Source organism: Aedes albopictus, chromosome 1 (genome assembly GCF_035046485.1).
Source record: "Aedes albopictus strain Foshan chromosome 1, AalbF5, whole genome shotgun sequence".
NCBI classification, from domain to species: domain Eukaryota; kingdom Metazoa; phylum Arthropoda; class Insecta; order Diptera; family Culicidae; genus Aedes; species Aedes albopictus.
Genome location: NC_085136.1, coordinates 295,647,503 through 295,672,800, shown reverse-complemented (window position 1 = coordinate 295,672,800; position 25,298 = coordinate 295,647,503). Strand labels below are relative to the sequence as shown.

Genomic DNA, 25,298 nt, shown 5'->3' with positions numbered 1-25,298 from the left:
GAAAAGTGCATTGAATATTCTCAAATTTTTACTGTAAGTTCTTCAACTAGTTGTGTATCAGTGGACAAAATTTGGAAAAGATCGGACAATTCTTCACGAAGTTATAAAGATTTTTGAAAAAGATAAAATTATCCGATTGCCAAATTTGAGCTGTTATACCTCCGGAATCAATGAACCGATTGCAATGAAATTTTGACCATTCATGACTTATATAATGAACTCTGGAAAACATTTGACTTAACTTGAAATTTTTAACAAGCAAAAAAGTTATAGCGATTTTATTTTTTTCACGATTTTTTAGTAAATTGGTCTATTTTTAATATGCGTCCCATTACTTTTTCAATTTATTGGCGGCTATGTTGTTACTTTCCTTCAAAACGTATTTATATATAAGTCAATTGGAGGGAAACTAAATGAACTATAATTTGCATCTTGAATTTTGAAATGATGTTGATGTTTTGGATAATTTGGAGTTTTATTAGAAAAACAATCTAATTGTAATAATTTTCTTCCGTGTTAAGAATATTAAGTTAAGTCAATGGTTTTTCATAGCTCATTATATAAGTCATTAATGGTCAAAATTTCATTACATTCGGTTAATTGAATCCGGAGATATAACAGGTCAAAGTTGGCTATCGGATAATTTTACCATTTTCAAAAATCTTTATAACTTCGTGAAGAATTGTCCGATCTTTTCCAAATTTTGTCCACTGATACACAACTAGTTGAAGAACTTACAGTAAAAATTTGAGAATATTTGATGCACTTTTCGAAAAGTTACAGCTAATTGGACATTTTTTGAGAAGTGAAAATTTTGCCTGTCCCGATCATTTTGTCTATCCCCTGTATTATTAGACCACTAATGTAGTTGCATGAAGTTGGTGACGAGGTACATAAGTATCATTACAGCGTGCTTAACCGTTATTGCAATATTGAGGCTCCAGTTTGACTAAAGTTTGAAATACACGGAAATACATAACAACTCATGAGAAAACTGTCAAGTTCGATTCAAGTATAAGTTAGGTTAAAAAGCGAACCCGCAGACGAACCTATATTAAAAGTCATTTCAGTGTTCAGTCCAGTACATGTGTTACAGATGGCTCTACGTCAAAGATAAAGTTTGTCAATCGCATTTGAGTCGATTGTGGTCGAAGGCGGCGCAGTATCATAACGTCCGAGGCCATAATGTCCCAGGACTTCATGGCGCATTTTTTCGGGGCATATCGTCCGAACATGCAGATACGCCACAAAGTCCAAGGAAAGAAGGCACATAGGATATTATGACGCATCCAACCTTTTGGACGTTATTTCACAAAAAAACGCGACTTAACGACCGGGACAGTATGGCCTCGGACGTTGTGATCCGGCCCCGTCGAAGGCAAGTCCACATGAGAGAAGAGGAGAAAATTCCCCTAAATGCAAATACAGAAATAATAATGTTGAACTCATCCACTGATTTACGGTAATCTGACCTGCATCATTCCGGGTTGGCCTACATTCGTATTTCTCTCATCGCACTCTACACACCTAGCCCGTCATATCTCTTGGACCCCTGCTTGGACCTGCAGTTCTTAGAATAGGACATTTGGTTTACCACTGATTTAAACATGTTTTTGATGTTCAATTGATGTTTCAACTTATTCACTTTTTTCTCTTTCCTATGAAAGCTTTCCTTTGCATCAAAAAAGTCACAAACATCAACAAAACAAAGCACGGAAAAAATGTTAAACTGAATAAATCTGGTGTTCGATTTGAATAGGTCGAATCTACATATGAATCACAGCAAACATACGACCTATTCAAATCGAACACCAGAAATAATTAAAAATTCACGGAAAAATAATGTTTCGGAAAAGTGAATGGTTCAAACGTAAGAAAAACAGTATAATATATTGTTACATAAAAATTCAATGTAAATGTATAGTATAGCGAACCATTTCATCACAATACACTTTATTGTAGCTGGTACACTGTATGGTGCAGAAATGGTTTTCACCATACACCCTATGGTTAGTTTTTATCCGGGATGCTTCAAATCCTGCTTGTTTCAGCGTAATCCAGTCGTTTTCACATAATACATCTTCATCAGCTCCGGTATCGACTACGAACTTCACGGCGTGACCTCCTACTTGCACACTAACGAATCGCTTACCAGAACCAAGATGGAATAGGTCGAAGATTTCATCCGGTGATGTTTCTGCTGGCCTCTCGCTGGTGCTGTCTATCTCGCGAACAAATCGTCTAGTTCTAGGCTGTCTGGATTCGTCCGGCGGCGAGATTCGTGACGATGATGAAGGCTTGTTGAACTTCCTACGTTTTGTTAGACAGCAACGGCCGAAGTGTCCAACTTGACCGCACATTTTGCATTTCTGTGACCTTGCTGGACTAGCAGGATCGTTGGGACTATGTCTTCCTTCACACCGAGTGCACCGTGACCTTTGTTGTACGTAGTTCTTAGAGCTGATCTTCAGTACGTTATCATCTTCTGTTGCTGACTTGAAGTTGTTCATCAAATTCGGAGTCGATTTTGCTGGTCCCTGGTGCTTCCAGTCGCTGAGTTGAAATTTGACTGATTCGTTGGTACGTCCAATACTCACTACTTCAATTAGCGTGAGATCCTTCTCCAAACATTTCCGCTTCAGTTTCGCAGCTTCCGTTGTAGTAACGATTTGGTCCACAATCATGTTTTCGGTTTGGTCACCGAAATCACAGTAGGCTGCCTGCTGCTTCAACCGTATGACAAATGTGTCCAGCTTCTTCGTTTCCATCGGTGTCATTTGCCGAAATTTCTGCCGCTCATATGTTTTTGAAACACGTGGTATGAAGTAGTCGTCCAGTAGATTGACAGCGACACGGTAGCGATTGTCCAGGGGATTTTCTACGCCGTTGACTTTTGCAATCACCTTCCGAACATCCGGACCTCCAAACATCATCAGCGTCCTGAACTTCTCCTCATGATCATCAATTTGCTTCCATGCGAGGTACGCATCGAAATTTTCACGCCATTTGCTCCATCTAGCCGACGCGGGACCTTCGGCATCCTCAACGAAGGGTGGCACCATGGGATTTACCTATTTAATTAGGAATAATTATGCATCGCTTAAAATGATGAAAGTCTAGCTTTCATTTCACACTCTTAAAATATTTTTATTTCAATATTTTTTTTTTTCATACAGTGAAATAATCTCTCGAGGAATCGCCTCGGGGTTCTATGTGATAGGCGTACTATCATTCCAAATAATGGTTTAATTTGTGAGCTTCATCCCTCGAGGAATCGCCTCTGGGACTCACATTTATTCGGTTGCTCCGGGTCCGCACCATCTCGAATAGGCATCATCCCTAAGATTCTGGGTTTTACAGTAGAGAGCAGAGTAATCGCTCTCTCTTATTGTAAAAGACATCCCTAAGAATCTGGGGCCCATCGTCAGGATTTTGGAAACATCCCTGAGAGCCAACGGGATTTTACAAGGTCCGGGTCCAGATTCCCTGAATAGATTTCATCCCTGAGATTCCGGGTTTTACAGTAGGACAGAGTATTCGTTCAACGAAGGAACTCTTCCTCACTGCAAAATTCATCCCTTAGAATCCGGGGTCTACCGGGGATATCTGGAATCATCCGTGAGAGCAATCTCGATCAAGTATACTCACGTACCATTGGCCAGGCCATCTCTTGGTTGGAATTTTCTCCGTTGCTTGAGATCCGCTTGAACAGTGTTATCCTCGTCGCCAGTGAAGAGACGTCTACTCTGGTTGATGGTTGAGAAATGAATGAATTTATTATACACTGTTTTTCGTTACATACTGACAGGACTGAAATCAATGATCAATGATCAATGCAATAAACTATAATAAGTAAATCCTTCATAGGTCAGCAAATCTTTCCCTTTCGAAGTTTGGAGAATCTCTGGGGATGGTTCGTCGGATCGGCTGTCATCATATTCCAAAATGTTATCCTCCGTATGAGACATTGTACACTTTTCACTGCGCTATCAATTCAACTAGTCGAGTGGCATTAATAACTATGGAACAAGAGAGAATCTGAGAGAGATGGTGAGAGGCCAAAGAGAAAATTGCCAGGTATCAAATGAAAAGGCCTAGACAATCTAGATACAAACTAGTCGATTACAAATGTCTTTATACGAACCTTGTTATTATTTCTGCTATCACGCTAATTTTGTCTCGCTCATCGACTGTGTTGGCCAAGGTTTTTATATATTGTAAGGTTGAGCATGACGTTTAGTTTGTGGAGAAAAGCAGAGGAAGCGAAATTTCAAAGGAATTTGAGGAGGCGGGGGATCTGTTTTTAGAATTTCTCACGGTGAAAAAATAATGGCCGCTCAGCTAGTTTTGACATCTAATGTCGTTTTCGTTTATTTCTAGAGCGAACCTAGTTTCGCAGTGGATCCGCCCTAACTGCTGTCAAAACGTTCGGTTGTTCAATCGAGGCTGATCTGGATCCGCCTCAGATCCGACCCAAACATGACCAGGTTCGCTCTGCCGATTTTTTCCGATCCAACCCGAATTGGGTCCATCTGTCAAAATGAATGTAAACAAACCAACACAACAGAACGTGTAAATCAAATTTTCTATCTCTTTGAGCAAATAGAAGCGTGAAAATGTTCATTGATGGTATTTACATTGTTGAATCAGTGCGCCAAATAACATATCAGTATTCAATTGTGCGTTGAAAAGAGTAATTTGTTGAAAATGCGCCACTGACAATTCCACTCATTGAGTGTAGAATTAGCATTTAAGCACGGGGGTGAATCTTCATCACAAAAAGTGCTGCTCGTTTGATATCTGAACACTAGCGAACCTGGTGGTGGAAGTCAAGCTTTACTCCACAGCGAGCATAGTGAGAAAGCTTAGCACGCTTTGATATTTTTTTTATTTCTCCATGTTAATTCATTCCAGTCTAGTCCTCCAAATGACAATTTCATGTCTTCCACCTCGAAACTTCCAATTTGTTCGAAGATACATATCTGTTCTGTGATTTAAGTTAAAATACACAAAAATAAAAAATTAAAAAAAAAAAAGTTCCACTCATTTTTGCAATGTTTACAAATTGACTCGACTCGGGTCGGATCTGGATCCGTTTTTGTTCGTTTATTGTGAGTCAGGTTCAGCTCTAACCCAGGTTCAAATCCGAAAACGACATAAGACTACCTTAGAATATGTAAATACCTTGGTGTTGGCAACGCACAGAGCGCCGCAACATATGCACAAATGAGCGAATGTGTTAAAAATGAGTGCGCGCCACACACATTCCATGTGTTCCCGACCTCACTCATTTTTGTGCGGCTCGGTGGAAACGGAACAGTCAATCATCCCCTGAGCCGCGGCCAAACAGTGAGCAGCATGTAAACATGAGGTGGATATAAGGGATTTTTTCCATCGAAGAGCTGAAAAGCAGATGGAAATGGAAATGTTTTTAACGCATTTCCAACTGCAGTAGTTAGTATTTTTTGTTTTTATTTATGTGTATTTTAACATTCGCTAATTCTACACTCATAGTTGGTAATATTTCAGGACGTTCTTCAACAAAAAAGTAAAACAACCCGTCACAGCGCAGTGTTCTTTTATTTACAAGTACACATTCGTTTTTGGTTTTGCATTTTCTTTCTTGCTTATGACATCATCGTCGTCTCTTCAACAATAATTAGAATCACAAAAATATGTAGTAATCTACCGTTTAATGGGTTTACACCGATTGCAAGGAGTGCCTTTTTTGTCTGTTATCTTTAGTAGCACTCGCACTACTATTATTACCATTTGTAACACATTTTATTCATTGTTTAGGATTTCCGCGGCAATCACAAAAAGCTTATTTTTTTCTGTTGTTTGAATTTTTGAGGAACGGCGTTAAAATGTGTTCTGTAATTGGATAACTTTGAGGGAAAGAATAAAATGCATTTTATTCAAGTCGATCCGATGCAACGAAATGTGACAGTCAATTTAGGAACAGATAATAAAACAAGTAACTTTAAAGTTTTTTTTTCAGTCATACAAAACTCTCAATAACATTATCATGAAAGTATATCACTATTTATTTAAGAAGCTAAAACAACTTCAAAAAACAATGCACTGAAACAAATTGTAGTGTAAGTTTTGGTTGCTTATTGTCACAAAACAGTCACTAGCAGTATTTTTGTTTTTTTTAATTAGCGATATATTTTTTTGTAAACTACAACATTGATCATCACATTTCGCTGCATCTGGCTTCAAGCATGATTGGTTTGATGAACAAACTAAGTGTTGTCGAAAATCTTACTTGTAACTTTAAAAATCAACCACTAAACCAATGACTAGCTTAACGTTCCAGATCAGTTTCCTGTTTGATGTTGCGATCAACACAAATCATTTGTTTCTGATTTTTTTTTTGTTTTTGGTATTCGAGGCTTGGTTGAACTACATACAATAGTAATAGTTGCTACAATTAGGGTTTTAGTTTTCTTTTGGTGTGTGAGTGTGGATGTTTTTGGTGAAGTTTTCTTCTAGGTAACAAGGTAAATTGACGTCCCTAAGGGCTGGGGTAGTATTCAATTATTCACTAGTTTCAAAGCTTTCTTAAAAGTTACGAACCATAAGTACCACAGGACTTTGCGAATGGTGTGTGCGGGTGCTTGAGTAGTGCTTTGTTTGTGTGTGTTTGGGAGTAAGAGAGCTTACACGAGAACTTATCAACTAGTTTTGCAGCGTTCGCGAAGTATCATAAGTTAAAAGTTTGTTTCTATTCTACACCTAGGTCAAGAAAGCACCGTTTAAGATTTTTCCTAGTTTACAAAGATTCTGGATGGTTGCGGTGAGAGAGAGGGGCTAGGTAATAGGTATAATGTAATGCCATCTACAAACTAGATATTGCATTTGGAAAGTTTCTAGTCGGCTAAAACGTCTAGTTCTAGGTTGCTTAGCGAGTGTCAACTTCGGACGAAGAATGCTGCCTCTTCCGTAAACATGTATATAAAATACATTCTTCCAAAAATGTGGGTCTATCTGATTGACATCTAGGTACTGCTGTACTACACAACATCATGCACATTGTATTCATCGGGTTTTGTTTTCTTGCACACACATTTTTTGGGGTTTTCAAGTTTCTTTTCTGCGTTTGCGTTTCTTTTGAACCGTACGTACAATATACGTTAGGGTGGTCTATTTATTCTTCTTTCGGAAAAAGTTTAGTCCTAAAAATCAAGATGTTATCCCTCAAAAAGGTAAAAAAATAAAATTAAAAATGCTTGGCCTGATGGCGCTTCAAATCATATTAAAAAAAAACAGCTAGATTCTTTCAAGATAACATTTAGTGGCGCTATATTGTGATTTGACCTAGGTCAAGGAGTTTCGACTAAAACTGTTCGTTTTCATTTGACACAGTGCTTTCTGATAACTCCTAACTTTGGACAAAACCTCAAAATTTTAGGCTTAAACTTTTACCACAAGAGAAAGATCCACCCTTCTATTTAAAATCTAAATATCAATCTCCAACACCATCTCTCGTGACTTAACAACACAGCTAAAACATATCCATATACACCAGAAACACAGCAAACAGCCATCTAGCGGCGGAAAGGTGAACCCTCTAGCTAGAGCTAGTACACTTGGCCGCCTATACCGAGTTCTCCTTGTTGCCGTTGTTATTGTTACCTGAGGAGTCTCCCTCGTAATACTTCGGTCACAAAAGCATGCACAGCTTGGACCGCTTCTTGACCGGTTTGACGAGGGCTGAGGATTTGATCACTTCCGATTCAGCGGGACTGCCGGTTGGCGTCGTAGCTCCGTGATGTCCCCCCGATCCACCGGTACTATTGCCGGTCACGGACGCCGACTGATGGTGGTGGTGGTGGTCGTTATTGGCGTCGGATCCATCCCCTTCGGAGGACTGCTTCTCGTCGTCTTGCGACTTGAACGAACTGACGGAAGAGTTTGTAACGCCGGACGAAGGCCGTTCACCGGAGGGCGCCGACCCACCAATGGCGGTCTGACTGTTGTACACCGATTTGGACAATTTGTTGCGGACGGCTTTCCCCAGGGCACCGGTCTTGCGCAGACTACTGAACCGGGGCTTTCGTTCGTGGACCGGAGTCGTGTCAGTCTTGTCCTCTGGGTGGGCACAGTTTAGCGTGGTGACGGTGAATTCGATGTCGGCTAGGGCCTCCTTTCCCGCTGTGGATGGAACAGAGAGAGGGGTGGATGCAGAGAGAACGAAGGGCGGGGGTGGGGTCGTGCGAATGCATTGCTCGCGTTAGGTCGATAGATGAAGAAGAAGAAGATCATGCCACACGAAACGATTAGAGCACGAACACATGGGGAACAGAAGGAGAGGTTAGGTTAGGCAAGTGCTGAATAGATTTAACGTTTTTTTTTACTAATACAAGGGAAAATATTTGTTCAGAAAATCTTCCAAAAATTTCTTTGGAAATTTGTGCAAGAGTTTCTCCAGAAATTCCTTCAAGGACTCTTCCAAAAAATCTTCCAAGGATTCATTTGGAAATTTTCTTCAGAAATTATTTCAGGAATTCAACTTGGGACTCCTCCAGAAATTTCTCTATCATGGATTTTACACAGGAGTCTCTTAAGAAGTTCCTCTAAATATTTATACAGATGTGTTTTCCAGGGATTCCTTTAGAAAATCTTTCAACGTTTTTTTTAAAGAAATTTTTCAGAAGTATTACCAAAAAACCTTCTGCAAATTTTATCACAAATTCCTCCAGGGATTGCAGTTGAAAATTATTCAAGGCATCTTCCAAAAATTCTTGCATGAATTTGTCAAAATCAAATCCTCGAAAGGTTCATTCGGAAATTTTATTCAGTGCTTGTTTTGGAAATTTCATAAAATCCATAGGGGATAACCTCACAACATACCTTCAGCAATTTCTTCACGATTTTTCCACAAACTTCTCCATGAATAGAGCAGACATTCCTCCAGGAATTATTTCAAAAACTTGTGTTGCCTGCCGATTTTTTGCATTTATTTAGAAACTACTTTGTGTTTCCTTTAGAAAACATTGACAGATTCGGAAATTCTTCTAGTTTTTTTTTTCAGAAAATGTTCCAAAATTTCTGCAGGAATTCCCTTGGAATTTTTGTTTTCAGAAACGCCATCCGAAATTTCTACAGCAATTTCTTTACGGATTGTTATATCACCTTGCTTATCTGACGATTCCGAAAATTTGGCATAGATTCCTCTATGGGTTTCCTTTAGAGTTGGGAAAATCCTGCAGAGATTCAATCAGATATTTGGGGGGGGGGGGGGGTTGGTGTTGGGTTTCGGAAATTCCTTCATGAACTCTTTCAAACAGTCTTTCACGAATTTATTCCAAAAATGTCTCCATGGTTCAGCTTAGAAATTCATTCAGGGATTCCTAGGGAAAATCACTAAATTATTCCTCCAGAAAACCCTTCATGAATTTTTCAAAAAAAAATCCTAAGATTCATGAGGAAATTTTAAGAAGTTTTTTTTTTGGATTACTACAAGAATAACTTCACAAATTACACAAGAAATCTTGCATGAAATTGCAGAAATTTCTTAAATGTCCAGAAATTCCTTCCCAATCTTCATTTTGCATTTATTTAGAAATTTCTACAGCGATTTCTTTAGAAAAGCTTCAAAGATTCGGAAATTCTTCCAGTTTTTTTTTTTTCAGAAAATGTTTCAAAAATTTCTGAAGGAATTCCCTTGAACTTTTTTCCAATAATTCCAACAAAAAATCTGCAGCAATTTTTTCACGGATTGATATTTTACTCCGCTTATCTTGAGCTTAAGAAAATTTTACATAGATTCCTGTATGAGATTCTTCAGAAATTTCTCTAGGGTTTCCTTTAGAGTTGGGAAAATTCTTCAGAGATTCATTCCAACATTTTCCAGTAGTTTTGTTTTTATGAATTATTCCGAAAAACGAAAATAAAAATTCCGAAGATTTTTTTTCGCTTTTCCGCCATGGACAACATTTCATTATGCCGCCAACCAACTTCCAACTCCAGATATCTATGAAGTAGCCCAAGAACTTGGGAATATTATGAGTAGATATCTAAACAACATTTCCTCCCCATCCCGCTGATCTTAAGGACCTGGTCAGGTGTTGAACAAAGAGGTCATTCAATGAAAGGTTCGTCAAGTCTCAGGCACCTGGGTACGGTCGGTTTTGCTATGCTATTCCGAAAAACCCTTCGGAAATTTCTTCACGGACTCTTTCAAACAGTCATTCAAGAATGTATTCCAAAAATTTCTTCGTGGTCTAAGTTAGAAATTTTCTCCAGGGATCCCTAGGGAGAATTACTCAAGAATTCATTCCTCCAGAAATTTTTTCATGGACTTCTCAAAAAAAAATCCTCCCAAGATTCATTCGGAAATTTTCTTCAGAAGTAACTTTTAGGATTGATTACTACAAAAATTCCATTGTGATTACTTCACGAGCCCCACAAAACATTTTTCAAGAAATCTTGCATGGTCGTACCATCGCATACACACATACATTCAGAAATTTCAATTAACTAGAGCAGAAATTCCTCAAGGGATTGTTGACAAAAATGTACTTCCCAAATAATTATTAATAATTATTCGCATTTATTTAGAAATTTATGCAGCGATTCTTTTGGAAAGCCTTTAAAAATTCCAAAATTCATGTTTTGTTTTTTTTATTGAAAATGCTTCAACAATTTAAAGAATTCCAACAAAATAAAGGAAATGAGTTTCTTCAGAAATTTCTCCAGGGTTTCCTTAAGGAAAATCCTTCAAAAATTTGTTCAGAGACTCTTGCAAACAACCTTTCAAGGATTTATTCTAAAAAAATTCTTAACGGTTTACTTTACGAATTTCTCCAGGAATTTCTTCTTAATCAGAAAATCTTCCAGGGATTCCTTTAGAAACTTGTCCAGCGGATATTTGAAGAAATTATTCTAGGAATTCCTTAAAATATTCTTTTAAGTAATGTCTCTTTCTGTAATTAATCCAGAGATTTCCTTAGAAAGTTTTTGAAAATCCTCCAAAGGTTCCTTAACCCCTTCGGGAAGATTTTTTTCACCAAACTCGCCGCTTTAGAACGCGTCAGCGAGGTGCAAATGACCCAACCGTCCTGAAAGGGTTAAAAGATTCTATCAAAAAATCTTACGGAAATATGTTTTTATCGAAATTCCCAGAAATTCCTGTAGAAATTCCTATAGTGATTCTTTCAGGAATTTCACCCGGTATTTCCCTATGTTCTTTTTTTAAGAACTCCCACAAGCATTTCCTCCAACAATACTTATGGCAATTTATCCATGGATTCCTCTAGGAATTCTTGTCAAAAATTGTTCAGGATTTTTACCAGGGGATTTCTCCTGTTTTTTTTTTTAATAATTATAGACATTTTGTAACGTTCCCCACGAAATTTCTTCAGGTATTCCTTCATTGATTTCTTAAGGATTTATTTCAGAAATTCCTCCATCATGAATTCCATACAGCAGTTGCAGATCAATCTGGCTACTGAAAAGGTTTAGAAAATTTTGCATACATCCCTCTGCGAGCTTCTTCAAAAACTTCTTCAGGGATTCTTCAGAAATTTGGGAGTTTTTCAAAAATTATTACAAAAATCCTTTGGAGATTCTTTTACGAACTTTTTTAAACGATCTTACAAAGATTGTTCCGAAAATTTCTTCAAATTTTCAGGGTTCAGTGTAGAAATTCCTTCAGATTTTTACTTCATAAGGTTCATTCGGATTTTTTTAGGGATTTATTTTGCGACTTCTCCAAGAATTTCTCCTAGGATTCCTTCAGATTTTTTTTCCAGAGATTCTAATTAAAAATCTCTTATAGTTTGCTTTAGAAATTGCTCGAAAAATTTCTCTTGAAATTTCTTTATAATTTTTTTATAGCAGTGCTGTCATGGTAAAATCAGAGCCGGTTTTCAAATGTCAGCGCCCTCAATACTAGTACGCAACCAATAAAATGATTTCACTATTGCGCCTAAATAAGAGTTATTCCGGGAAACCCCCTCCATGCATTATTATTCTACAAAATGTTTATGGAACTAACGCGGAAGAGACTTTCTTGTTGGAATTCTTCTTAAACTTTCTGGCAATTTCTCCAGGATTCTCAGAGAGTTTATCAAATATTTTCTGGAATGTTTCAAATAATTTTAGCAAGCAATTCGGAAATTCTTCCAGATTTTTTTTCAGAAATCATTACTTGAATTATTCCAGAGGTACCTTCAGGTATTACTCGATTTATTCAGGATTTTCTCGAGAATTTATTTGTAAGGAGTTGTAACAGTTCAAGGAGTTTTTCTATGAATATTTGCTGAGGGTTCTACAGTTGATATTGTTTCTAGATTTCTTAAAAAAACTTTTTTTTTTAATTTCTTCAATAATGTTTAAACTGTTTCTGTTTAGGGATTTTTGTGTTAAAATCCCTTCAGCTAAGAAGTATGAGAATTTTTTCTGAGATTTTTTTTCAGAGGTGTCTCCAGAAGTTCTTTCAAGGATTTCATTAAAATATCCTCCAGGGATCCCTCAGAGATTTATTGAGGGCAGAAAAGAAGATTTCCATCAGTTCCTTTTTCTGCAACTTCTACCGGTTTTTTGTTAAAGATTCCTTCAGGAATTCCTCCATGGGGTTTTCCTGAAGTCTCTCTTGCTCAAGTATTTTTCCTTGGAATTACTTGCAGAGTTCGTCCACAAGCCTCTCATGGTTTCTTTTTTTTTAATAACAAAGGGGGTATCTCAAGGTGTTTCTATTCTAAATATTGAATATGAATTGCACAAGATCACTTGCTTCAGAAATTTTGTTCAGGAATTCCTACAAGAATCTTTCCAATGAGTTTTCAAAAGTATCTTTAGGAGTTTTTAAGGTTTTTTTGAGATGATCCTCCATGAATTTCCTAGATATTCATTTAAGAATTCTTTACTTATTTAAGGAAATTTCTGGCAGAATTTCCAAAAATTCCCTGGCAAAATATCTGAATAAATTCTGCAGTGATTTCTTAAGATATCCGAGAAAAAATTTCCGAGCAAAAGCAATTTCTAAAAAAAATGTATATTTTTTGCAGAACTCTTTGAAGGAATTTCACAAAGAATTCTTGGAGAAAGGCTGGAAAGAATTTCCGAAGAAATCCTTGTAGCATTTGTAAAAAAGTTTTTATAAGAATATCATAGAAAAAGTTTTGAAAAAAAATCCTTGCTAAATTTCCTGAAGAATTCCCTAAAATTTTGAGAAAGTTTCTTTAGATAAAAATATCTTCCCAAAAGAATTTCAGAAGGAATCCCAGCAGGAATTTCTGAGAGAAACCAAGAAGGAATTTCTGAGAGAAACCAAGAAGGAATTTCTGCAGAAATCTTCAGTAGAATTCATTTAGAAATCTTTGGAAGCACTTTTGAATGAATCTCTGGAGGAATACTTGAAAAATCCCAGGTAAATTTCTGAAGGAAATTCCGAAGAACTTCCTAAAGAAATACCTGCAAATACTTCTCGGGGAATCCTTGGTGGAATCACTTGAGAATCAATATTGTAAAACAATATAAGAAAAATAAAAGGGACATCCTTTAATAAAATTATTGGAATTTTCTAGAAGAATCCCTAGATAAATGTGTGGACGAATTTCTGAAAAAAATCCTCAATATCTCGAGAAACGCATGAATATGCTTCTGAAAAGATCCCCAGAAGAGGAAATTTTTGATTAATTTCTGGGGTAATACATGGAGAAATATTTGGAGGAAATCCTGAAGGAATCTCTGTATGAAATCTTGCAGGAATCTCTGGAGTTCCTGCCTGCATCACTGCTAGTAATGATGCAAGACTCTTTGTAGGAATTCTTGCCGGATTTTCTGGATATTCAGCAGAAAGAGCCGGCCTTCTGATAGAGCAATTCCTGAACAAATCACTGGTGGACTTTCTGAAAACCTGAACGAGTTTCTGAAGGAATATCTGGATTTTTTAAAAGAAACCACGAGAAGAATATTTTGATGAAAATTTCCGATGTTTCTTTTAAACGCTTGGGATTTGTTTCGAAGAATTTCTGAAGTAATTCCCCGTAGATTTTCAGAATGAACCCAAAGAAATCGACCTAACAGAATTCTTGGAGTCATTTATGAGGGAATTTCTAAAATTCTGAAGGAATTTATGAATTAAGTTTGGAAAAAGCCACAGAAGATTTCCTTGGATTTGAAATCATTTATCAAATCTTATGAGCAATTTTTGAAGGAATTTCCAGGAAAATTTCCAAAAATTCTAAAAGGAATAATTTCTGGCGGAAAATATTTCTGAAGTAGTCTGCGAATGTTTTTTTTAAAGAAATTCTTGAAAAAAAGAAGAGACCTCTAATTTTCTCAAAGAATTGCTTGAAGTATTTGTAAAGGAATGATTTCCTAGAAAAATTCTCAAAAAAAATCTAAGGTGGATTTTTTTTAGAAAGCACAAGCTTTTCTTGAGGAATTTTTGAAAAAAAAAAAATCCTGGGTTCTGGAATTTCTGGAATGTTTTCTAAAGAAATCCATGGAGCAACATCAGAAGGAACCCAGGGAAGGTTTTATAAAAAAAAATCTAATTAATTTCTGGGATACGAAAAATGGAAATCTTCGTAGGCATTAATTGCACAGTTTCTTAAAAAAACTCCTTGGAAGATTTCCTGAAGGAATCCCTGGAGAAATTTCTGATTTTTTGAAGATGAGAAACTAAAGAAATCCATGGAGAACATTCCCGACTAAATCTAGTTTTTTAATAGGCCGTAGAGGAATTTCAGGAGGCATTTATGGGACAATCGTTGAATAAAGAATCCGAGTTTATGAAACATTTGTAGACGGTTTCTTAATGTAAGGGGAGAAATTGCTGATTGTGGGAGCAGAGAAAGATTAAGAAAATGGTATAGGAAAACCTGCCAAATTCCTCGGTAATTATTTCATGAATTCTTTTTGTACTCCATCACAGGTATTCATTCAGATTTTTTTTATGGTTTAAAAAAACAGAGATACTTTACGAAATCCTTTCTTTGGAAACTCCTCTTAACATTCCTTCAGAAAATCTTCCTGAGATTTACTTTAAGAAATCCTCCAGGGAATCCTCAGGAAATTCAGTCAGAAATTGTTTCCTACAATTTTCTAGGGATTCCTTCAGATTCTGGAACCTTCTGTAGAAAATTTCCCAAGAAATCCTTTAGATTTATTTCCCAAAATCTGCACCGATTTCCTTCTACAATTTCTTCAGATATTCTTTTAATGAATCTTGCATATTTTGCTCCACAAATTCGTTCATGATTTTTTTTTTCTAAAATTTATAAATTTTCCAAACGATTCCATTTGAAAACTTTCCATGCACTTTCTCAAAAATGCAGCATGAATTCTTTCTGAAATACCTCTGAGATTTAGATGATTAAAAAATCAAAAATTCAGAACTCCTTAAAAATTCTCAAAAATTTAGTTTTGAAAATTCTCATGGAGATTGCTCCAGAAAATTCATATCAGAGATTTTTCCAAAATTTTCTTCATGGATGCCCTTACAAAACCTGTGATGGATTCCTCCAAGGATTCTTTTAGAAAATCTTCCACGGATTCCTTCAGAAATTTCAAAAATCTTCCAAAATTAAGAAAATCCTCCAGCGGATTCTTTAAAAATTCCACTTGCCATTTCTTCAGATATTTTTTTAAGAAATTTCTCCCTCAGAAGTTGGTGCAATAATACTTTGAGAAATTTTTCGAGGGATTCTTTCCGAATTCCGTTAAAAATCGCTTAGTTTATGCGAGGATTTCTACAGAAATTCTTCTAAAAATATCTCAAGAAGTTCTGCTACACTGAGGATACTGCTCGTATGTTTTTCATAGTTTACATCTTATGAATCAGTTATTTTTATTTTTTTCATCATTTTATAGTTCTCGTATGCTTTTCATACATTGAAAAGTGAAATCCACAAGACTTATCGTATGCAAATTCTCATAAGAAGCTTCGTATGAAAATCATAAGATGTGTTATGAAACACCATTGCTGAAACACAACTAAAACTTTTATTGAGTTCTAACCACTTCAACTTCCGAAGCGTCGTTGGGCTTTTGAGTTAAGCACGTGCTCGCTAACCTTGACGTTCCTGGTTCGATTCCAGGTTGCGATGTTTTTAAATTTATGCAAAATATTTAATAAAAATATGTATGATGGTCATAAGACAAAGTTTCAATTTTTATACGTTATCGGTATAATTTTCATATGTGAGTGTTATGAAATTTATACAGTAACAGTATGACAATAAGAGTTGGCGCTTTGAATCTAAAATCATAGTTCGTAACTATGATTTTCGAACGAAATTCTTGTGGCACAAAATCATAGTTGATTCGTATGATTTTCGGAGTTGCAGTATCCTCAGTGTAGATATTCCACCGAGGACTTTTCAAGCAGTTGCTTCAGGTATTCGTCCAGTGTCAATATCACAGATCGAAGGGGTCATATAGGGTCTTGTACCATTTGGGCAGGTGTACCTATTTTGGGCACTTGCCGCTATAACTAAGTCAATTCCAAACCGATTGATTTGAGTTTTTGTATAGAGTTAGATATTGTAACTGCCTAACTCTATACACAGATTCAAATGAATCCGCTTGAAATTTACTTAGTTATAGCGGCAAGTGCCCAAAATAAGTACACCTGCCCAAATAATACAAGACCCTATGACGCTGGCGGTCTCCAATTAGCCTAGTGGTTAAGGCTATGGATCGCCAATCCGGAGACGGCGGGTTCGATTCCCGTTCCGGTCGGGAAAATTTTCTCGACTCCCTGGGCATATTGTATCATTGTACTTGCCTAGCAATATACAAATTTATGCAATCGCAGGCAAAGAAAGCCCTTCAATTAATAACTGTAAAATTGCTCAAAGAACACTAACTTGAAGCGAGGCAGGCCAAGTCCCAGTGGGGACTTAGAGCCATAAAGAAGAAGAAGAAGAATGACGCTGGCGATGAAACCGAGCATAACAAACTTGTTCGAGGCTAGTGTGGTTGCGGCAGTAGTGGCAAAGCAATCCAGTTTCGAAAGGGGGGGGAGATGGTTGCGTGTTAGATGGTAAAAGAAATGTTGGCATTACTTTTGAATATTTCTTGATGAGTTCTTGATCCGGCAATTTTGTTGGATCTAAAATTGGAAATGTTTGCATTTGGTGAGTTAAATTTTAAGAAACCGACAATTCTATCAGCACCGTTACCATAACCTTGAAACACGTAATGGAAACATAGTATACATAACAGAAACGGCATGCAACAAGAATCCCGCGCGCGCGCTCGCGCACAGACCCAGACAGTCAGACACAGACAAACGGACGACATTCACTTCTTCTCTAGTACAATCAACTGATCAACAATCTCACAGGCAAATTCCTCCACCGGTTTGTCGATGGTATCGTGATCGATCCAAGTCAGACCCATTTCCACCTTTTCGGCCAAATCTTGCCAGTGCTGCCGGTTGTCCATGGTGCCCTCGTACAGCGGCCTTATCCACGGGAAGGCATCCGACAGGACCTTGTACAGCGGCAAACAGATGACGTCGATGAAGCCGACCTGCATCTTCGGTAGCTCGTCCTTGCGTTCCCTGAAATGAGTGGGGTGAACAGAAGAAGAAATTCAATGATTGAGTATTGCAGGTCAATGTAAGGAAGGCAAGGGAAGGGAAGTGACAATTGCAATCGCCTGACTACTTAGAATTGAACCCGATTCTTCTCTCGCACATGGTTTGCTTCTTTTCACAATCTAAATCTCTTTCTGGTGAGATTAGATAAACATCTCACCAGAGATGGCACAGATGCACTGTTGTACAGCTCTGTGAAATATTTCTAACCTATCGTGAGTCTCGGGCACTGTCTATCGATGACTAATTTGTATGACTTCAATGTTCCGTCGAACTCTTAATGAGTCGGTTCTCAGTAGACCTTTTTACAAAAATGTAATATTATATAAGTTTTCGTTTATAAGCCATAAAAAAAGTTTAAATTTAGAGCTGTATAAAACGAAAACTGATTTTTTTTTGTACCGTGTAATCAATGCAGACTTAAACTTATAATCAAGAAGAAGTTTTCTGCAGAGTTATGTCTTTTTATCGGTGCCGGTATGATACGTTATCAACTTGTCTGCAAACCAGAGCAGTACACCAAAGATGTTGAATTCCGATATCTCAATTAAACTTGTGTGTTCCTGACGGCAATTATTATTGTCAGTTGATGCCTGGAGTTGCATCGAAGATGGTAGTGGTCACGTTACGGGAAGATTGAAACGAACAAATCACCGTACCGATATGAATGATGGCTTTTAATCATAGGTACGTTCTGCCACCGAGTGTCAATTAATTGTCGGTTTTGACTGCGCTGATAACGGATTGGCATCACCTGCATCATCTCCAGGTGGATACCGCTCCAGGTTGATTAATGAAGCGACTGATTATCATATAACGAGGTTCTTAATTGCTGTCGGAGGTATCAATTATGAGTTGTTTGATTACCGGCGGAGAAAGTTATGTTCAAAGTAATTTGAGTTTTCGAATGGTGCCTTCTCAACCGAGTTGAGAACCTTGACCAAAGCAAATTAGCCCAATAATCTCGGTTGGTCGGCTGACATTGTTGACGTCAACGTCAACATCTTATTGATTTCCTTGGCCTATCAAGCCATCATCATCACCCACCATCATCATAGTCACACGCACTCACAGGCACAACAGAATAAAAATTAGCTATGATTCCAAATTACCGATCCATCATCGCCACGGGTTGCTGATTGAGTTGCAGCTTTTCCAAGTCGCCCTGGTCGAAGAATTCGTCCGCCACCAGTTTGGCCACCCGATGCTGGACCTCCCATGGTTTCGCAATCGCACTCACATCACATGCCGTCATCATCATGCCGCACAGAACTGGAAAGAAAAGGGGTGGAGAGAAAGTTTCAGTTGTAAGTTTATGGTAATTTTCATAGACGTAGCTAGGAGGTACCAGGGATGCTAGACATTCTGCAGAACTTACTTGAAGCCTCTTACACTCTTTAAGTTCTGCGAATTTCATATAAACTTTCAGTTTATGCCATATCCCTAATACGTTCATATTCCCCCACAAATTCTGCTCTCTTTTCTTCGACTTCGGCAGTTGTTATCATGATTATAGCAATGAATGGAATACATTACCTTCCTTCTTTTCCTCGCACTGCCAGTCGAACTCGCCACCCTCGACCAGCTCCAGGAATTGATTGCGCTTCTTGAAGTACATGGCCAGATCGGTCGACAGGATGGCCGATTCGACGACTTTCATGACCTTGCGGAAATCGTCCGGCGATAGGGCCTGGCGTGGGGGATACAGACGGAGGTTAGTGTTGACTTCAAGAGAAAAAAAATCTAGAATAAATTAATATGCCATAATGATCGTCATCCTCCCAACTCGTCATAGCTATGATATTTCCCGACTCCACAACTTTTCCAACCGAGTACATTTCCCGTCGCAAATCAAACATTCAGCACCATTCGTGCAGCCAGCACTCAACGAATAAATCGTTATTTTTGGCTTTATTATTGTCATTACTCGGCGAACCGTTTTGTGTTCATAAAACGCATTCAGCAGGACGTAAACATACCCATTTCGTAAACGGCTCCGTACGCCGAGCTGTTTTCCAATAAACCGTTGTAGCTGTTGTTGGGGAGAACATTATGGCCACAGCCATACCTACAGGAACACACATTCGCGAAAAAATACAGCCTCCAACTCCGGGACACCCGTAGGGTGGTATTACCTTCACTACAATTTGTATGATGGTACACTCGAGTAAGGACCACCCTAATAAGACCGCACGTCGTATTATACCACCATCCTCTACTTCCTGGCCAAAGCTGTAAAGACGGTGTGCTTCACTAAGCAGATATGCGGTTTCTGAAATGGAATGTTTGCGCCTTGCTTGTTGGATGTTTGAGTTTGGGCTTTTCTTTTTTTTTTTCATGAGTCATTTAAGTAATGCCTGGCATCTTTTAATACGGAGCGGTTGAAAATTTGAAGAAATGCTAACAGTTAATTATGAGATGTGAAGATTAAGCATTTGAGAGGTTAACGCCTGTTGACGCAGAAGACTTATGTTAGGGGGTATAAGGTATCGGGTATCAGAAGGCCGGCTCCAGAGGCACATTATCTTCCATTTGGGACATTTCTGCCATCGCCAAAATAATAGCCTATTTCATCATCTACCTGAGGGAAAAGGAAGGAAATAAGGATAACGATGGGGATCAGGACAGGTAGAGAAATAGGAAAAGTGCCCTGGAAGAGGGTACTAACGCATAAGCGTACCACAATGGGTTCAAACTGCGCCCTGAAAAGGACACTGTAATTCAGCATAAAGCGAAAGAGAGCCTATAGCTCTTTACCACAGCGGGTTAAGAACAACAGAATATCCTGAATATTCAGGTCTCTGAAGTCAGTTTCACTTAATAAGTGTTTACCGAATACTCGGAAACGCAGTTGCGCGAAAACTGGACAGTTACATATCAAATGATACGAAGTTCCATAATCGGATTCACAGTTATCACAGGCAAATGAATCAGCTTGCTGAATATTCGCCATGTGATAGTTGAGTCGGGAGTGGCCAGTCAATGCTTTGACCAGAATGCTGCAATTCTGCTTTGACATATTTGAAAGATACTTCGCCACCCTTGGAGATGGCTCAGTACAATACAATTTGGTTTGACGACATGATTCCAAACAATTCCAGTATTGTCTCTGTTGACTAGCAGCCCAAGTGTGAATCTGAAGCTTTACCCAACACTTCGATATCGGAATAGCTGGCTCAGGGCCATGCTCCAATGCGAGCTAACTCATCAGCCAATTCATTTCCAGCGATGGAAGAATGGCCAGATATTGCGGTAAAATAGAAAAAATCCAACGGGGTTGCGGTGGTTTCGACCGCCGCAGTAGTTCCGCAAACGTCAAAAGTGCTCGGTTCACGCTAAAAAGCTCTCACTCACTTGGTTGCCCTAAAATTCAAAAATCATGAAAATTGTTTCATATGGTTTATGTAATCGCAATTGCTGCCACAACATGTAACTTATTTCTAAACTATATTAGGTGTAGTTTTAGCACTTTAGTATGCAGCTGTACGCCATTAAACATAATTTAGATTTTCAACTATTTATTTTTGTTTCAAGCACGTGCATACTTTTTGAAGTGTGCAGCAGTTTGACGTTTGCGGAACAGGTCTTTTTTGTCTTCTTCACTCCGCCAGGTTGGAAGATTTCCCTGGATAAGCAATACCCATACAAGGTGAACAGCGTTTGCTGAATTCAGCTCCTCGATTTGAGTTCGACAAGCGATAACTATCTTCGACCTGGAGTTGGCCGAAGCAAGTGCTTTAATAGCAGCCTGGCTATCTGAACAGAAGTATATTACTTTGCCCATTACGTGATGCTGAAGTGCTGATTGCACTCCGTACATAAGGGCAAAGATTTCGGCCTGAAAAACGGTGCAGTGTCTACCAAGTGAATAAGACTGATGCAGCCTTAGTTCACGAGAATAAACACCAGCACCTGTTCGACCTTCGAGAAGGGAGCCATCAGTGTAACATACGATGCCGTCTGAAATACTTCTCTCCAGATAACCCGATGTCCACTCTTCCCGAGAAGGGAATTTCGTGGAAAATGTCCTATACGGAAAATTACAAGCAATTGTAAGATCACTTGGAGCAAGGACAACTTTGTCCCAATTCACCAAAAGTGAAAACAACGAGGTGTGTGTTGAACTGCGGTTCACAGGAGTTTCCTCTAGTAAACCGAGTACCCATAGGCGGTAAGTACAAGAAAGTGCATCTTGTTTGAGATGAATGTGTAGTGGGGCAACGTCAAAGAGTACTTCGAGCGCTGCCGTAGGAGTTGAAGAGAACGCTCCAGACATCGCCATTAAACACATCCTTTGGAGATGGCCTAACTTTGATTGGACATCCATAGGTCAATATTGGACGAACAACAGTTGTGTAAATCCATTTGATATACTTGGGTTTTTGGGTCTCCTGTTAGCCTAGTGGTTAAGGCTATGGATCGCCAATCCGGAGACGGCGGGCTTGATTCCCGTTCCAGTAGGGAAAATTTTCTCGACTCCCTGGGCATAGTGTATCATTGTATTTGCCTCACAATATACAAACTCATGCAATGGCAGGCAAAGAAAACCCTTCAATTAATAACTGTGGAAGTGCTCAAAGAACACTAAGTTGAAGTGAGGCAGACCAAGTCCCAGTGGGGATGTAGAGCCATAAAGAAGAAGAAGAAGATACTTGGGTTTTAACCCCCAAGTTGTACCAAAGGTTCGCCGGCATTTCCCGAAGGCCATACAAGCTTTCTTGATTCTGAACTCAACATGAGGTATCCAGGAAAGCTTGGAATCAAGAATGACTCCAACGTACTTTACCTGTTCAGTCACATTGATTTCAGAATCAAAGAGACGTAAAGTTCACGGTTTCGCTTTTCCGTGAAAAGAACAATAGATGTTTTACTCGGATTTACCGAAAGGCCATATTGGCGACACCAACCCTCAACTACCTGAAGAGCGTTTTGCATCAGGTCGAAAAGGGTGCTGATGCACATACCGACTACCAATGTTAGGTAGTCGTCGGCAAAACCATAAGTAGGAAAACCGCTATTATTGAGTTGCGTATCTGCTACGAGATTCCACAAAAGTGGTGATAAGTCTCCCCCTTGGGGGCATCCACAAACACTCAATTGCCTAATCACCGCTTGACGCAATGTCGAGAAGAGATGTCGGTTTTTGAGCATTTGGTGAATCCAATTGGAAATCATTGGAGATGTACCATGACCCCGTGCGGCTTCCAATATGGCATCGAAAGGCACGTTGTCAAAGGCACCCTCGATATCTAAGAAAACACCCAAGCAGGATTGCTTTTCAGCGATATCGTAAACAACTTTGTGTAAAAAAGTCACAGTGGACTTTCCAGATTGGTAAGCATGTTGGATCACATGAAGAGGCACATTGGCTTCTGTGATGATGATCGACAATGCGTTCTAAGCATTTCAGAAGAAAAGAGGTCAAACTGATAGGTCTGAAGCTCTTTGCTTCTTCATACGATGCACGACCCACTTTCGGAATAAACTTTACAGTAATATCCCTCCAGGATTTGGGAATATACCCTGTAGCAAAACTGCAAACAAGTAGTTGTTTCAAACATGTTTGAAATGATCAAATCCCTTCTGAAGCAAAATTGGATAAAGCCCATCTGCCCCAGGAGATTTGAAAGGAGCAAAGCTATTAAGTGCCCATTCAATCAATTCTAATGTTATGATACTCCGAGCCGAAGCCAAAGAATCATAACTACAAAAAAAGACTTCAGGTTCATCCGAAGATGTAATATCCACAAATCCGGGGAAGTGTGTACTGAATAAACATTCCAAAACTTCCTCATCAGAGGAAGTGAAATCACCATTTGGCAAACGATGTTCGTTCACTTGAAAATCCTTAGATTTTGCAAGGATTTTGTTCAACCGACTGACTTCACTTAGATTGGAAACATTTGTACAAAGGTTTTTCCAGCCGGATCGTTCAGCAGACCGAAGAGCTTTCTGGTATGCCTTGCGAGCCGACCTGAAAGCCTCCGATTCAGCAGAACGTCGTCTGTTCCAACTCTTTCTACATTGTTTCCTGAGCTTCGCCAGATCAGAGTTCCACCAAGGGGTTCCTCTTGTGGCAGTCGTCAGGTGTGGAGCTGTCTGGCGGTGCCCGCAAGGCTAGGCGGTTACTAACCCCAAAGGTTGGCAGTAATGTCGGTAAGTCGGACCCCAACCACGCGTCCCGGAAAGCTGGGATGGGTGGACCTGGGATGTTAGGCCCTCAGCAACCACAGAGTAGTGCGAACCAAGGGGAGGGCTCCCCTTGAACGAAGGTCGAGTGGAAGAGAAAGAAGAAAAAGCTGCAGGTCGAAGAAGTCAGGGACGTCAAACCAAGAAGGCGTAAAGGAATAGGTGCTAAGCGCGAGAAAGGCGACGCGCTCGTCATCAAGACCGAACAGTTTAAGTATTCAGACATCTTGAAGGCGATACGAAGCCACGCCAAACTCGTGGATCTGTAAGTAGTACAGTTCAGATTTAAAACATGTTGAAAATTCATAGCTCCCATATGTTCATTACAATCCTTGGTGCAAAACTAGAGTCCTGTGAAATTGTCAGCCATTTCGGTGGTGATTTAATGGTGGCCCAAGAGCAAAATAGGTTTGAATGGGAATCTATGGACCCTGGCCAATAAGGAGTACGATCTCCTGGTCGAGGAACGAAGTGCTGCAGATGCGACCAAGGAGGAACGGTCCACCAAAACGAACAGCTTCCTCTTTGCGGGCAATGCGAAAATGCAGCACGAAACCATGCAGCTCGCCGGAGCCGCAGAGGAGTGGTCAAGCCGCCCTACGGCTCGAGCTGTTGGAAGCCTGTTGGAATGTCGCGGCCTAAGAAGCGCCCAGCAGAAACGGGAAAGCCGAAGCGCGAGAAGGGAGCGGCCAACGCGAGTAACCAGGCTACCAAGCCGGTTGCGAAACGCGCAAGGGGCAGGGATACCAAGCCCCAGCAAGCCAATCCTAAGAAGAGTGGTGACCAACCAGATCAAGGGAAGGAGAACCCTTGGATTACGGACGAGATTGCCAATGCAGAAGAGCTCGCAGCCGTACTTAAACAGCAAGGCGAGAAATCTGTACCAAGTGCATCGATCCGCCCGCGAAAGGGCTCGGCTGGCACGCAGATTGCCATGTTCAAGCTCCCCATAGGGAAGGCGAACAAGGCGATTACAGTCGGCAACATCAAGGTATGTAGCTTGATCAGTGTGCCCACTTTGCATATACGGGCCGCCAGTGGCGTGCTTCAAGTGCTATGAGCAAGGGCATAAGTCCTGGACATGTAAAGGCCCCGATCGGAGTTAGCTCTGCAGGTTACACATCCAAACCTGAACCACTGTGAAGCTGCACAGCAGTTGTTGTGGAAGTCAGTCTCTTGGTAAAGTACAGACATCTTCTTACTAACTGATCCCTACCGCATACCACCCAATAACGGGAATTGGTAGCGGATAAGGCTAAGATAGTGGCGATCTGTACAACCGGTCGTTTCCCGACCCAGAAAATAATTTCCAGGTCGCACTAGGGCTTCGCTATAGCGTAGATCAATGGGGCGTATTACTGTAGTTGCTATGCCCTACCCATGTGGCCGATGAGTTAGTTTTCAGTAATGCTGGATGCGTTAACAAACGCGCTAGTAGGGTTGAGTCCTGTAGTCATCGGCGGAGACCTCAACGCCTGGGCGATCGAGTGGAGTAACCAATCGGCTAACGCGAAAGGCTGGGCACTATTAGCGACCTTCGTCTGTG

The 25,298-nt window shown here is 39.5% G+C and overlaps 1 protein-coding gene across 5 annotated transcripts in view; it reads right to left on the bottom strand.

The window, feature by feature from the left end:
• Nucleotides 1-5,561: 5,561 nt before the first annotated feature.
• LOC109403600 (cGMP-specific 3',5'-cyclic phosphodiesterase) overlaps nt 5,562-25,298 on the bottom strand; it is a 400,426-nt gene continuing 380,689 nt past the window's right edge. For all 5 annotated transcript variants that reach the window (XM_062847017.1, XM_062847018.1, XM_062847021.1 and 2 more), the window contains 4 exons: nt 19,100-19,253; nt 18,676-18,835; nt 17,307-17,527; nt 5,562-8,160 (listed from right to left, as the gene is read on the bottom strand). In XM_062847017.1, coding sequence (XP_062703001.1) covers nt 7,670-8,160; nt 17,307-17,527; nt 18,676-18,835; nt 19,100-19,253 — 1,026 coding nt within the window. In that variant the 3' untranslated portion in view covers nt 5,562-7,669. The remainder of the gene's footprint in view (nt 8,161-17,306; nt 17,528-18,675; nt 18,836-19,099; nt 19,254-25,298) is intronic.